General features: G+C 42.6%; 2 protein-coding genes across 4 annotated transcripts in view; both read left to right on the plus strand.

The window, feature by feature from the left end:
- The first annotated feature begins 157 nt into the window (after nt 1-157).
- Nucleotides 158-5,687, plus strand: ak1 (adenylate kinase 1). Of its 2 annotated transcripts, XM_068573687.1 has the most exons (7): nt 158-287; nt 3,536-3,573; nt 4,248-4,283; nt 4,406-4,569; nt 4,836-4,952; nt 5,064-5,255; nt 5,604-5,687. In XM_068573687.1, the coding sequence occupies exons 2-7, from the start codon at nt 3,567-3,569 to the stop codon at nt 5,667-5,669; spliced, it is 582 nt and encodes a 193-aa protein (XP_068429788.1). In that variant the 5' UTR covers nt 158-287; nt 3,536-3,566; the 3' UTR covers nt 5,670-5,687. The 2 variants fall into 2 exon arrangements, with proteins under 2 accessions (XP_068429788.1, XP_068429787.1); XM_068573686.1 differs by lacking the exons at nt 158-287; nt 3,536-3,573 and adding an exon at nt 4,049-4,141.
- A 5,058-nt stretch (nt 5,688-10,745) lies between these two features.
- The window catches only part of eng (endoglin), a 34,975-nt gene continuing 29,969 nt past the window's right edge, over nt 10,746-15,751 (plus strand). The window contains exons 1-2 of one of the 2 annotated variants that reach the window (XM_068574593.1): nt 10,746-11,018; nt 11,964-12,106. In XM_068574593.1, the coding sequence (XP_068430694.1) occupies nt 12,049-12,106 (58 nt within the window). In that variant the 5' untranslated portion in view covers nt 10,746-11,018; nt 11,964-12,048. Of the gene's footprint in view, nt 11,019-11,586; nt 12,107-15,751 lie in introns of those variants that run through there. The other variant, XM_068574592.1, reaches the window with a different exon arrangement.

The following is a 15,751-nucleotide window of genomic DNA, read 5'->3' on the forward strand; positions in this document are numbered from 1 at the left end:
ACCTCCTTTCCCCCTCTCTCCTGCCTCCTCCTGCCCATCTTCCCGCTCCCTCCCTTCCTCTTTCACATCCATGTTCTTCCTCTCCTTATGTGTGTGCTTCCTCCCTCTTACCCAGAATGCAACATGCCAGCTGAGCAGGCTCAGTGTCGCTATAAAAAGGCATAGCAAGGGGGAGGGAGGGCTGCCGTGCAGTAGGAACTGTGCAGACACACACACACACACACACACGGGGATCCAGGGACGGCAGCCCCTTGCACTGGGATCTAGAGCCACAGCGCCAAAGAGAGGTCAGTACAGAGGACAAAGGCTCTATAGAGGAAGCATGAAACGACAGGGAGTGAGTCTGACTGCGAGAGGCAGTGAGAAAATAGAGAGAGGACGGGGAGAAAGAATGTGGGCAGGTCTGTTTGAAGGGATGGAAAGCGAGATAGCGGACTGCGAATGGTAAACTGTCATCTGGTTCCTCCAGAATCTTTGGCTCGCCGTGCCGTTCAAAATGGTTGACATTGTCAGAAGATGAGGCGCTTCTGCACAGCGCGAAGGCATTGAGCTCTGAAAGAGATGATACTTAATGAATAACATATTTATCATGGCTGAAGAAGGTGCAATATCATTTTTTTCCCTCCTCCAGACATTTCATTGCATATGGTTTGCCTTGACTCCAATACCACGTGCACATTATCCTCCACCTCCAGCCATTGAAGGCTGTTTGCATGCAGCTGGGCTTCTAATTCCACTGCCAATGCTCTTGCCCGAGTAACAGCCATCACCATCTGATTAGGGGCTGAGTGCTATTGATTCTTGTCAGTAGATGGCACACATTAAAGTCAACCAAAGCTTTGCAATTTGGAACACAAACACATCCACAAACAGCCACAGCTCACACAGACATTATCTCGCTCCATCCTTTCACAAACATAATGGAATATCTTCCCCTGCACTGACGTCAAAGGGTCCCCTGTTCTCCCTTAAAGGAACAGTACGCTCTATTAATTTGCAGAGGGCCTTGGTAACGGTACACAGAGAGAATGCACTAATAGATCTTGTGCTTGCTACTGTGTTTTCTCTCCTGTTGCTTCGGTGAAGCGGTCGGTGAAAGCTTCTTCCCCATGTGCTTTTTGAGAATGATTGACATGCTATCCCTTAACAGCTGAGTCTTTTTTTAGCCGGGCCAGATGTTAAAAAACAGTAATAAGACATGAGGGTGCGACTGGTGACTAACATTTGGGGGTGGGGGATCTCTACATTTCAAATCAAGGGTTGAATTACAAAAAGAAAATGTTGAAATGTCTCTCAGTGTTTCAGGTTTAATTCTGTATTAGCAGCACATTATTTCTGCAGAAAGAGATTCATACATGTCAAGAGAAACCACATGGATCTAATCCTGCAGAACGTTCACAGGGCTTTGCCCACAAAATGAGGAAGTCTGGCTCAAACGTCTTGCCACATTGATCTCCAGTGCTGCTATTGATCCAGTGAAGCCTGTTGGAATATGTATTGGCACTATTTCTCCAACAAATCCATGTGAAGTTTGGCTACATAGTAGCCAACAATTCTATGCAGTATTGAGTGCAATCTTCACACACACACGTCCCGAGAGCCATGCGATGTTGTTCACACTCTATTAGAACCGAGATGCTTCTCAAATGCCAGCGAGGCAGGGGACCCGCGAGATGGCACCATAATAGGCCGGGGGAGGGAATCACAAAACAGGCTCTCTGCTGACTCGGATGCCAGCCTCCAAGTGACATTTACACAGACGGCCGGGTTAAAGGTCCCTGACATAAAACCGAGACACCTGAGAAGCAGCAAGCAGCACCGGTGCTGAGGAGGGTTGCATGTGGGAATCAGAGAACAAGCTGGAAGCATTTGGTGTGTTACTCTTATAAAATATAGCTTCACGGTGAACAGCGTGTGTCAGCACTGGACTAGTGAGAGGACGGTCTTCCTCTGCTGCAGTCTAGCTGCCATTAAACAACCAACCTTTCTAATACCGTACATGCATTCCTAAAAACGTGTTTGTCAGTCTGGTTTAAATCGCGGGCTTGAGGGAGTGAGAGAACATTATCACCAGGCCGAAGTCCTGAATCTAATCCAATGTCCCACTCCCCTTCTGGTTCTCCTGCAAAGTATGGCTCAGGAAAATATGCAGGGTGTAGAATAACCCACCAAGACTTAGAAAAAAAGTCTAAAATCCCACAATAATATTCAGAATGTGTAATACTGCACCTACAAAGATGTTTTTAATTATAACTGTGTGCAGTATGTTCTTTCCTCCCTCGTGACCAAGCCAAAACACTTAAATTCAAGCTGCACCGTGTAACATAAGAAGTCAGTCCTTTACTTCAACTACCACAAATCTGGTTTCACAAAACTCAGTCCAGCAACTTCTCAGGTTACATGATGGACGTACTGTACTGCATGTGTGTAGGATGGAATGAATCACTTGGCAAAACTGGAACGTGGACAGATCACTTACCCGTACGCATAATGGTCCTGTAAATAATAGATACAGATACTAAAGCTCGGCCTCGTATATAACCCAAATACAGTAGCCTTCTAATGTATATTTGGCATGTGTAGACATTCAGACTCTGAATTATTTCCAAATATCAGATGGATTAACTCTATTGACGGGAACACATGCTTTTAGAATATATGCAAAATTTGAGAGCAGAATTTTCGATCACGGCGTCATCAGATTTGCCGGATTGAACCGACATCGGCGCCACTTGATGCTTATTTTAGCGCATAGGTAGCGCCTGTTGAGCCAAACCTTCAAGTTATTTAAAGGCACTTCTTTCAAACACGCTCGTTATCACATGACACATGGTGAAGATATCTATTTCCACATGGCAGAAAGCAACAACGACTCCCTTGGTTTCCTCCCTCGTTCTTCAGCGATAAGAGAAGTGTGAACAGGAAACCACACGGCTGTTGTCTTCTTTAGATATATATATTTAATACCGTTAACATAATTAAGAAGCATTTCCTGTCTCAATCTAATGTTGAGAGACGAGAGCTTTTCATCAGTGGAAAAGCCACTTATGATTGTGCTCGATGGGTATCAGTTAAGTGAGGCCACATTGTTACATCTCTATTAATAAAACAATTACTCACTGCTCCCATTACTCATCTGTGAAGTGTTTGGATGGATGCATAGGTGAACACCAACGTTAACATCACCGACAACACTCAAACTATTACCGGCTACTTCTGCTGTTGTTTGCATGTTTGCAAGAAGAACACTGAGTTAACACGTTTGGGCCTGGAAGTGGGTGTCGTGTGTTCGTGTTTTATTATTGCATGGTACAAAATACACAATTTACAAAGGGAAGCTATTGATTTGGAAATCCCACGTTGATATTTGATAAAGTATCAAATGATAAAAAACACAATCAACAAGGTATTACTTCTGGCATAGACCCTGCGCCATTGCAATCGACTCTCTGAATAAAGTGAACATTTTATAAGACTTTAAGAAATGTCTGCTGCTGTAACCTTATGTGCTCTTCTTTGTCCTTTTTCTTTGTAGTTGAAGGAAGGTACTCATCCAACCCAGAAGAATGGCAGGTAATTCATTTATCTTGTAGGTTTGATTGTTGGTGATTTAATTCATTAATAATGAATTGAGTTCAAATAATGCAGAAGCAGACTTGTTGTGTTCGCTTATGCTCTACTGCCCTCTTCTGGTGGTTATTGAGATTACAGTGGAGGTCTTACGATTAACATTTTATGACACAGCATTTATGATTTTCCTTTAAAAAAATGTTACGACAATGCATTTAACAACATTGTGTAATCATATTTATTATATAATATAGTTAATATAATATAATAATATAGCTGTACACATTATCATACTATATAGTTAAGAGTTAAAAATAGTTTATTTGTATTTTTTGCACATTTGATTATCGTATAACTCATACTTTCCCTGTAACTTTATTTAAACCGGACTCAATAAAATAATCATGTGACAACAGTGGCCATGGCAACACTGTTTGAGTAATTTGCACAAACCAACACCAGCTAGCAGTCACATAGTGACCGGCCAACACTGTGTCTCTATTCAAAATGGGATGTATGTGGAGTACTACCGCCACTGAGGAGCTTTCCTCCACCTTTCACCGTCGAGATGGTTTGTTCCAACAATTTATTTGTGAAGTGTCTGTGTGTATTACTTATTTTTGTTCCAAGAAAACTTGTGTGCACTCATAATGTGTTTGTGTATGTGCTCATTTCAGACAAAATTAAAGATGCTAAGATCATCTTTGTTGTGGGTGAGTAAACAAAGGCAGAATAGTGTCTCATTCAGCGACAAAACACATTGAAATTCAAAACACAACCGTCTCCTTTGAGCTATATACATATACCGATGCTTTCTTTGGTCTGTCTTCTTCAGGTGGGCCCGGCTCTGGAAAGGGCACCCAGTGTGAGAAGGTAGTGGCAAAGTACGGCTACACCCACCTGTCATCTGGAGACCTGCTCCGCCTTGAGGTGGCTTCTGGCTCCGAGAGGGGCAAGCAGCTCCAGGCCATCATGCAGAAGGGAGAGCTGGTGCCCCTGGTAGGACTCATGATGGAATACAACACTCCTGCATCACCTTCACAAAGCTTATATTGTTCAGTTTTTATTGAAGTTATCAGTCAACTTGATTTAGGATCATGTTGGAGGATGTTGGTGGTGTTGTTTGCCTGTATTACACAGAGAGTTTTGTTATTTAGCGCACCCTCATTGATATTAACGGCAGGATAATAAACTAGCAACCGGGTGTATTTTCTATCAGAAGAGCCATATTATTGCGGAGGTCGATCGTAATGTCTGTTTTTCAGGACACGGTCTTGGACATGATTAAGGACGCCATGATCGCCAAGGCTGATGTGTCCAAGGGCTACCTTATTGATGGCTACCCCCGTGAGGTGAAGCAGGGCGAGGAGTTTGAGAAGAAGGTAGGGCCCGAGGAAGAGGGAGGGCACGAGGTTCTTTTGTTCTATAATTCATCCCCCCGCAGAACAATGGAAAGAAACTGGAACGAGCAAACTCCCCTTTTGATCCTGCAGATTGGCAAACCCTGCCTGCTGCTGTACGTGGACGCAAAAGGAGAGACCATGGTCAAGAGGCTGATGAAGCGCGGCGAGACCAGCGGCCGGGCTGATGACAACGAGGAGACCATCAAGAAGCGCCTGGACTTGTATTACAAAGCCACCGAGCCCGTCATCGCCTTCTACGAGAGCCGCGGCATTGTCAGGAAGGTGCGTAGCAGGGCTGGGAATCACCAGAGGTCCCACGATACAATATCGTCACGATACTTAAGTCCCGATACGATATCATCACGATACTGCGATACATTGAGTTTTGTGATATATTGCGATTCATTTGCTTTTTTTTTTAACCGCAAATTGTCCCCAAAGGAAAGCTTTGTCAACAAAAAATACATCGATTTTACTATTCGAGGACCAAAAACGTTTACAATTGATTAAATAAAAGATGAATACTTGGCTTCCATGTATCGATACAATATCACTGCGCAAAATATCGCGATACGATGCTGTATCAATTTTCTAATGTGGAAACTCTAATGTGGATTCTCTTCATCCTAGGTGGACTCTGAGCTCCCACCGGATGAGGTCTTCAACCAAGTCTCCAAGGCGATTGATGCACTGTAGTAAAACAACATGACTAGATGGGTCTGGTTGCTGTTGTTTTATTTTTTATCTCATAAGGACATAACATGAACTTGAATTCCATACCCTAATCACTCTTCTTGCTAAAAAGAAAAGAAAAGAAGAGTAGGAAATAAGAAACTGGAGGTCGTTAAAGATCAAAGATGCCTTAACTCGGCTCCGACTCGAGCAGGAGGAATCTACAAATCCTAGGAATTAATCTGCATCTTGAAATCCATTCGTGTCTTTCTATAAGTATCGGTTCTGTTCTGTGCGAAGCAGGTATGTGGATGCGTCCGAGTGACATCTCAACGGGTATATATGTATGTATACAAGAGGTGTGGACCATCTCCTAACCTTTAAGGCACCTCCGGGTTCAACCTGCACTTTACAAAGTCTCATTTTCCACTTTAACCCGACCGTCTAGAGTCCAGAGTTCATAGGTCAATAAAAGAGCCCTTTATGATTGTGCCATTCAACAACAGCAGAGGTCACCCACTGTGGGTGAACTGTATACGAGCAGATTCACATAACGCTCAACTAACTCACATTCATACATCATTTTCTATTAATTCTTTTAAAGCACAGAAATATATATATATTTTTTCCATCAAGATGCACTCATGTAACATGGTGGAGTATAAAGTGGTATATGTATAGAAAAAGAAAAGAAAATTAAAGTATATGGAAAAAAACATGATATTTGAATTTGTTTATAGCGTCACTGCGTTTTTACAAGATGCAAACGATATTACAATATTTGACTGCAGGCAGACTGACTGGATGAGTAATCCTGTACAAACACGTACACAAACACAGACACACCAAAGAGGAAAAAGTGTCGCTATGAGCAGACAACACGGTCGAGGTGCTGGAGCGTGTAGACACAACAGGATGCCGGACACGCTGCTGCAGCCACAGTGCACTGCTGTTATTAGAACTTTTCCTTTGAGCCCATGATGACCAACATGTCTTCCTTTACCTATCACCTTCCTCATACACACACACACACACACACACACACACACACACACACACACACACACTTCCAGCTAGCCGAGCAAACACTGCAACAGGTATCCGGAGTACCCTCCAAGGAGAGCTGTGAGCATGGCTGCGCTGTGGGGATGAGGAAGAGGAAGACAGCTTCTGAAGGGGGGACAGGATGCGTCCATCGGAAAGTCAATCACCAAAAGGCGTCTGCGAGCACTTTCACAAAGCCATTGAGGATACTGCTCGAATGCTAGGAATGCAGCGTTTACCTCATAAAGGTACAAAACAAAAGGGGAAGAAAGGAGATGGCGGTCACGTAGCAGAGAGAGGAAGAAACAGACACAGGAGAGGAAAAGCACGATGAGTACGATTACTCGAGGCAGACCCTTCAAGTACACAATTATGAACTCAAACTAAATACTCGTCCAGGCATCAATAAAGCAGCAATGCAAAGGAACAATACCGGGACTTCAATGTCAGGGTCTTTCAAAACTAAAGTAAAAATCAATATATGTTTACATTATAAGATAAGAGATAAGATAAGATAATCCCTTATTAGTCCCTCAGTAGGGAAATTACTGGATTACAGATGGAATACAATATAAAGATGGAATAAAATATACAAAGTGCTATATAGGACCCACATAGTAAAAAAGCCCACATTCAGTTCACTTTTTTTGTAGATAGGTGTCAACAAAAGCTACATTTTTCATCTACCTTTAGAGTTAATGGTTAAATCTTTATAAAAATCCATTTTAATAAGCAAATGTGCAAACAAAACCTTCTGTCAGAGGCTTCCGAGGCAGATCAGATTAACCTAAAAAAAATATATGGAACACATATAATTGTGTGCTCTTACTGCAGCTGCAGAGTCTGACATAACTGCTGTGGCACAAGCAGATCAAACATGTCTACGGTTACATAACACATGCACATGTGTGTCTGCTGTAAAGGGACCGTGCCAACAGAATAGCAAAGGCTTGTAGGCTAAAATGTAACCTGGTTTACGGAGGATCTCTCACGGGAATCATCCGCGCTACCAGTGCGTTATCTCTCCAGAGGTGACGTGAGGACATTCACAGCTTGAAACAGGGGCTGGCTGGCTGAGGAAATAATCCTTTCTTAGACTGTCACAGACAATTACATGCAGCGTTGTGGCTCCAATGTGAAATGAAGCAGCACCAGATCGCTGGCTGCTTTTAGTTTCACGCAGAGATGTTTCTCGGGCCCTGTCAATCAGCTGCTGCCTTATGAAAATAGCAGATGTCAATGACTTTGCGAGGCCTCCGTTCATCCAGGTTCAGTCTTGGATATTGCCGCTGTGAGGGGAGTGCGTCAGATCGCCCCCCTCCTTGGAGGACGATAAGGAAGCGAGTAAGCTGGTTTACATCCACTTTATTCTCTGCTGTAGACTGCAGAGGGCTGACTGGCTGGCAACTCAGAGACCCGGTGGCACCACGCGGGAACCGACGTCAACCTGCGATGAAAGACGACGGCCGATTGTTTCCTGTTATTGAAACACTACTCATGGGTGGGGGGGAGGCGAGCGCAGGCTCCAATAAAAAGGGAAGCCAGTGAAAGAGAGTGCTGCAGTGGAAGTGTCAGCCTCAGATGTGATGAAGTACCTTGAATACCTTGAACGCTTGCCAACCGTGACATACGCCCCCAGCATCTTATTACAAGTCACGTGGACCAGTACAGGATTGCGATCATTTAAGTTACACGCGGCACGATTTGTCTCTACTTAGTGTAGATCCCATGTGCGTTTCTTTGTTCCTGCTGCCTGAAGGAATGAGGTCGAGGCGAGTTCACAGAGTCAACAAGCCGAATATCAAGTGGTCTCGGTAAACTATGTACAGTGTAACTGTTGCAGTGCACCATGGGATTGTAGCACTCGCACGTGTAAATTAGTGCAATTTGTGGTTCGGCGGTCGTGATATGCAATCATGGATTAACTGGATTAAGCCCGTTGAGTGTCTGCAGTTCCAGCGCCCATTAAATCAATTTAAAATGATTGTCACAGAGATATTCTTTTGACGGTATTCCTGTGCATGTGAATTATATGCTGAAGAGCAGAAGTTTAGTGCTTCATTAAAGTGGGTATTAATACACTGGAGACCTTCTTAAATGGTTGCTCCAAAAAAAATATAGATTTGTTTGTGTGATTACACGTCCTGGTTGACGAGGCAATACAGAGATCCCATCAAGCATCGTCACCAGCAGTGACGATGCTTTCCATCCATCTCTCTGCATCTTTGTGATTGAACTTATTTTTACAAAATCCGTAACAAGCTGTTTCTGTTTTGTCCTGCAGCTGCACTTTGTTGCTGAGATGTCCAAACAGCTTCTTCCTGAATCACACATTCCATACATAGAAAAGGAGACTTCAAAGTCTCCTTTCAACCCCCACTCCTCTTCAAATGTCAGGATTAGAAACAAATCTCACAAAAAAACAACCTGACTTTGTTTTTTTACTGACTTTAGAATGGAAGTTGATGGAGAGAGAGCTGGTTGCCAGAGTTGCTGGTGCAACACATGACACACACATGTGGAGTAAAATTCAGAGAGAGAAGGGAAACAGAGTTGCTGTTTGATAAATGTGGTTTGCTGCAACAGTTTTGTTATTATTCTAAATGCTTTTGTGGCGTTGTTGAAGTGTAGTCCATACGTTTGTTTTTCTTCACTCTTACCGCTGCTGCCAATGGACTTTGTGTGGAGAGTTGATTTTACAGGATGATGACTCCTGTGAGTCTGTTCGGCACAGAAAGGATGTTATGTCTACTCTTTGTTCCACTCCGGTTCTCCCCACACAGGACGAGTGGCGTGGTACTGTATATAACATGCTGTTCCTTCAAAGGATTTGGTTGCGTGTTCTCATTTTGACGTTTTATCAGGATAAATCAAGCATTAATAAAGAGCTAAAATATTTTGTTGGATTATATAGAGACAATATATGAAACACATATTCAAACTATGATTTCCAAATCGTATAGCGCTTATGAGTTGATGGTCAGACCAGCACACCTGTAACCATTTAAAAATATATAATGGGTTTAACATTTTACAGTATTTAACTAAAGCAACTATGTGTACCTGTTAGAACATATCTCTTTCAGTGTGTAATGCTTTTTTATTATTGCATCTTTTAGCTGTTTTTGTGACCACAGCAGTATAACTTTACATGAGCATGTCCTGTCGCTACAGCCAGGTAAGAGAAATATTACCAAACAATGTTAGGATATTGCTAATAGTGACTTGTGTTGTGTTGGAAACGGTTTGATGAAACATTTCAATGTTATGACTCATGAAGTCGTGTCCTTTGTGGTCAAATTGTTGCCACCCTAAAAATTATAAAATTTTCCACATGAGTAACTATGTATTCAGTGAAATTCAGAAAAAATATGATTTCCATCCATCATCATCATTCTGTGGCTCAATTTTAGCTTTTGAATGTTTTTTTTTTAAAGCGAGGTTGCATGAGGTCAGTGTATAAAGATGGATGTTGATATAGTGATAATTTAGAGAAACATTACTTCTAGAAGTTACTCTCAGGTAAACAATACTTCCAGCGAGACATCCGCACTGTTGCCATTGTTTTCACTGTTAGCGCCGTTAGCTGCGAACCCGCCGGCGCAGCGGCTGCCATGTTGAGAGCTGTGTGGAGATATTCTCTGAATTAAATAAATTTAGCCCATTTTAAAGTAAGACTGCCTGTAGAATCCCTATCTATTGCAGAATAAAGTAACACAATGGGGATTGACCCAATGGCCCGCTGACAAAAGGTCTTTTGCATTTACATCCTGGGGAAAAATCAGTGTACTGTTGATCAGTGTGCATTGTCCCTGTAAAATAAACAAATACATAAATAAAATAAGTTTGGATCTCTGAAACATGTGATACAAAAACACACCTGCAATAAAGCTCATCTTGTAGGGGCCACTCTCTGAGGTCGATATGAGGCAACACTTTGTGTGTTGTCCAATATAACACAAAGAGGTGTTAAATAGCATTGTGTTCATTTATTTTTTTGTTGCAATACAAAATAAAATACAAAATAAAAAGCAACTACAAGATCACAATCATAACTTTCAGATTGAAACTTATGTTTAATAGACTTATTAATACTTACTTATGTTTAATAGACCAGACAAGACAATGTAATCTGAGACAGGGGCATTAGCAGCAATGTTACCAGGAAAAGAAAAGGAAAAAAAACCACCGGTGGGAGGGCTACAAAAGTAAATCTGCACCGCCCAGGCAGCTCAAAGTTAGGAAAGTCCTGACATCGTCACATCGGCCACATCCTCGCTCGTGGATTATAAAGTCTACTTTATTCCAGGAAGCCCCGCGACCCGAAAAGTAAGTTTGGTGGCTGATAACTTTGTTATAAGTCTCTCTTGTTGCCAACAGGGATGTGCGGTCTCTCTTGTGTGTCCGAGGCTGGAGGGCAGTGAAGCAGCCCTCCAGTCCGGCTTGTCTGCAATGATTAGCAGTCAAATAACGGGAGGACGCGCTTTGTATGAGATTTGTGAAAACAAAGAGTTATGGGCCAAAAGGCCGTTGGAAGAGATCTACTTTCATATTTTACCCTCATTCAATCCATCCTTAGTTTACACGTGTTCATTGGTGGCTCGTTGTTTCATTGAAGTGTTCGTAAAGTGCACTTTTAGTGATGATGTTGCGCGTTTTTAAAGACCGTTTTTCTCTCGAAGTTCAGGGGAACAACGTGACTGTTTTTCTTTGGAAGTGCATAAACAGTTTACACAGGCTCTTCCTTTCCCTCCATATGAATCATATAACAAGAGCAGTCTCCCTCTTATCTGATCTCGGCATTGTGGTATTATTTAAAGCACGCGATGCCGTCGTGCTTCCTGAAACAGTGCGCCAGAAGTGACTGACCAGCAGATAACCCCTGGGTTCAGACCCTCATTGTGCACCAGGAAGGCAAACAGAATTATTGTGGGATTGTCTCGGGGGGAAAATCCTGTCATCTCACTGAAGGAATGTAAAACATTTAAGACGCACTTCCTCCACCATCAGTGTTACATAGGCTCCATAAATGACCAATGTAATGTATTATTGATGGTAAACATCACTTTTTATACTCATGTTCAATACGTATGCCCACACGGGAACATGTGTGATGGATAACAGGACTTGCATTACATTGTATATGAGGAAGAAAGTGCTATGCAGAGGATTGGCAGCTGCTCAACCATCACATCTCCTCATTGATTCACAGCCTCTTTTTTTTCTTCTTCTGCCTTTTAAAACCTGGTCTTGTCTGCTCTTTCGCCGCCACAGCCACCAGACGAGGACTCTTCAGCATCACACCCCAGAGACCCAGACGCCGCTTCCACCAACACCTCGAACATCAACTAAACATAAGATGGAGGGTCACGTGGCGCGATTGGCACTTCTTCTGTGCATCACTGTTGCAGCCTCCGGTAAGTGTATACCAGCTGATATTCAGTGCTTTCAGCATTTAGATTATATGTCACTGGGTTTTAACACATGCATTTATTGGAAAGGGAATAAGCTCAGACGACAGACAGCCGGCCACTGGGTTTAGTGGCTATTGAGCCTGCAGGGCATATTTTAGTCGACCCAAAGTTAGAAGGCAGATATTCATCTTGTCCTGTCCTGTGTTCTTGCATAATTTCATACTGAAACTATCACTTCGCTCTTCTTTTTGTTGTCATCTTGCACGCTAAATCAGAATTTTACTACCAATCTGTAGAGAGATGTGCAAAAAAAAGTCCTTTGGCTTGAATGATGATCCATCCTTCCAATATTTTTGATAGTAGGGAAATACATCTGATGACATGAGGTAAATTAAAAACAACATGCAACTCCAAATGACACCTCAGAATATTAAACATCTGAGTGATCCTGGGAAGGAGTTGTTTGTGTAGTTGTTCAGGGTTCAGTGATGAAGAATATTTTATTGACAGACGGCACACGGCTCAGAGACACATGTGGGGGCGCTTACACGGTTCATGTGATCCCCTCTGTTGGCCCCCGTCTCACACTCCCACCACTGCTTGCCTGTGGCTATCCATGTCAAATTCAAACCTGTAATCCCTGTAAGGTGGCAAAGAGATCTGGAACTATCCCTGTGCCCTCAGGCCGTAATCCAGCCTCACCGTCTGAACAGGCTGTGCACAGCTGCTTCAGGGTGTTTAGGCCGCACTCCCCCGCAGTAATCTGGCATCTGGGGTGGTCACATGGCATCAATAAATAATGCATTTAATGTATTTGATTAGTTCCTTTTTTATATATAATGTTTTTGTTAAAAAAATGTTTTAATCATATTAGTGATTAACTTGTCTTTTCAACCCTAGACATCATATACTAGAGGTTTAGACAAACTGCAACACTATCTGAGTGCCAATTGTGATAAATAAAAGTATGAAGAAAGATATACACCCTCTGTTCGAAGCAGCTTTTTTTATTTTTGAGAGGAAGAGAAGGCCATAGAACTCTAAAGGCCATAAAAGCATAATGCACACTGCCGTGATGTAATATAGTTTTGACTTGAACTGTCAGCAACATAAAGTTGTCCGCATTCACTTCCCATTGATGCACTTGAAGCTGGAACAAACACTTCAGTGCCAAATGACCTTTTCACACCTCCTGTCTATAAACATACACCAGAAAAGTAAACTGGCACTTCCAACTTGCTTTTAAATGAGGCAAATTGGCCCGAGCAGGCAACATCACTCTTATGATCACGTGCCAGAAAAACATGCCCGTGTTGCTGAATCCGTCTTCAGTGCTGACCTACTGTACGTCACATCACTATATCGCCACGAGTGCTGAACACCAGCTCAACATCGGTGCTGATGGCGAGGATACAGAGGTTTTCTCTGGCCAACTGGCAGACCTGTTGAGCGTCGACCTCATGAAGCTTCACCGCGGGGGATCCGTCTCTCAGTCTGCTGGTGCAGTATTCAAGGAGATGTTTCCGCTTGGCCTTAATTGCCTGCGACAAACAGACCTGAAATATCATATAATTTTATTAATTTCTTGAAAGAGGATCCAAGGATTTTCCCTTTTCTTCTCTTCTCTGAATTTATTTGGCAACATCCTCTTCAGATGAAGAGCCAGAAAGAGCCGTGACACTGTTCTGAGACAGGAGGAAACACTCTGACCCCGCGCTGAAGCGTTAAGAAACACATTGCAGTGACGTGTATGAATCCCTCCATATCAGGCGTCGTGTATTTGTCATTATATTATCCAGTATTGTCACATTCATTTGTCATTTTCTCTGACATTGTCTCGTGGGTTTAGTACTATTGTTGCTGCTGAACAATTGACGCACAAACATCAGGTGTGACTCACTGCAGCCCAGAGTATACCAAATCAAATTTGCACGCTCCCAGACTGAGTAAGGTGCTGCTTGAAAAAATTACTGGGATTTGGGGTTTGTTTATTTAATAGCGTCCTTGCCAGTTGCAAATCAGTGTGGGAGCAGACGCGATGTGAAAGTTTCTCAAAAGAAGAAGTAAACACAGAAAAAGTGAAAGTAAATCAAAAATAGCCTGCAGCCTGCAACAAATCCCATGTCTCTCTTGGCCAGTTGCAGGCAGTGGTATGGTGTCTTACTGGAGCTTTAGCTTTATTTCCTCTGTCAGATCCTTGATTTCAGGCTTATTAAATCCTTTTTTATGACGTCTGTAGTACGGTTTGAATGTACTGAAGCTACTGCGCTCACAATTTATTCAGGCACCTGAACACATAACTACTGCATCTGGAGATATTCTAGATTCATATCTCAGACTTAGACATCGTCCTCTGGCTTTACTGGGTCACTGGGCAAGGCATTTATATGTATTAATTCGTCCTTAATTCTTCCTTAGAGCAGCCCGCTGGCCTGTGTTCTGCTGTCATGCGTTTATTTATTTTTGGAGACATGCGGTATCATGACTGACCGGCTAATGAAGGAATTGGTGTTGTGCAGTTTAAACACTATCAGATCATTTAGCATATAGTTTTGTCCGTGATAGAATATTTCTATGGCTGTAGACTTATGCTTAATTCTAAATGTTCTGGGGTACATTGTTGACTTGTCCTAATATCAACCAATGGAGGTATCAGTACCTTAAACCAAGGCGTCTTCTAAATATTTGACCACTTTTGCAAAATGTAAAGACTCTACAATCGGCTGCAGAATCAGTAAAACTGCCGTTATGTGATCAAATCCACCAGATCTAAAGTCCAATACGCATTTCCAACTGCCCATCTGAAACCACAGGCAGAAGAACCCAGACACAGCCCTCGTGTTTGACATGCAATCCTGTTTTCCATCAGCTCTGGATTATTTATAAAATCGCCCAAAGCCTATTTCTTCAAAACCTAGAAAAGCTTATTCTTGCGTTCACCTTCCACCTTGATTATTAAAATCCCTGATGTGCTGGGATCAGTCAGGCCTCTCTTTCTTGTCTACAGCTCATCCATAATCTCTGGACAGGCTTCTGTCGGCCGCCAATAAAGCAGACAACATCACACCGGCCTTAGTTTCACTACGCTGCCTCCCTGTGAGGTTAATTGTGTTAAAAATGTAGCCGTTTGTTTTGCAGGCCCTACATGGTCCAGACTACGGGTTTATCTCCGAGCGCCGATGCTACCTCAATTTGTCTAAATCCCTTTAGCCATTTAGCTGTGTTTTTTGTTTGTGCCAAGATCATACAGGTGGCGATGCCTTTGAAATAGTTGAATTCATTCTCCCTCCACGTTGTCTACGTTTTATTTTAGTTAGTCTTTTGTGAATCTGGTTTATTTCAGTCTGTTAGTGCACGGCCGCAGAAGCAGCTGCAACACTATCTTGCAACTGGGTTGTTCGAAGGCGTTTGTAGAATGTATTTACATTCGGCACCTTTACATATAACGTCTGCCTCAGACAGGGCAATGCTCATCATTTTTACACGCCTCTTAGAGGGTTACTGCTGAGATTTAATATTTGCCATACGTACAGTTGGGGGACAGATTAAAAAAAGAGCTCAGAGACCGAGATATTCCAACTTCTTGTTGGTTTTAGCTCCAATACAGCTCCGAAAAGGCTCAAATTTTCTATATGCCAGCTCAAATAT

This window comes from Clinocottus analis, unplaced genomic scaffold (genome assembly GCF_023055335.1).
Source record: "Clinocottus analis isolate CAN_PGR_092001 unplaced genomic scaffold, fCliAna1.0.p SCAF_13, whole genome shotgun sequence".
NCBI classification, from domain to species: Eukaryota; Metazoa; Chordata; class Actinopteri; order Perciformes; family Cottidae; genus Clinocottus; species Clinocottus analis.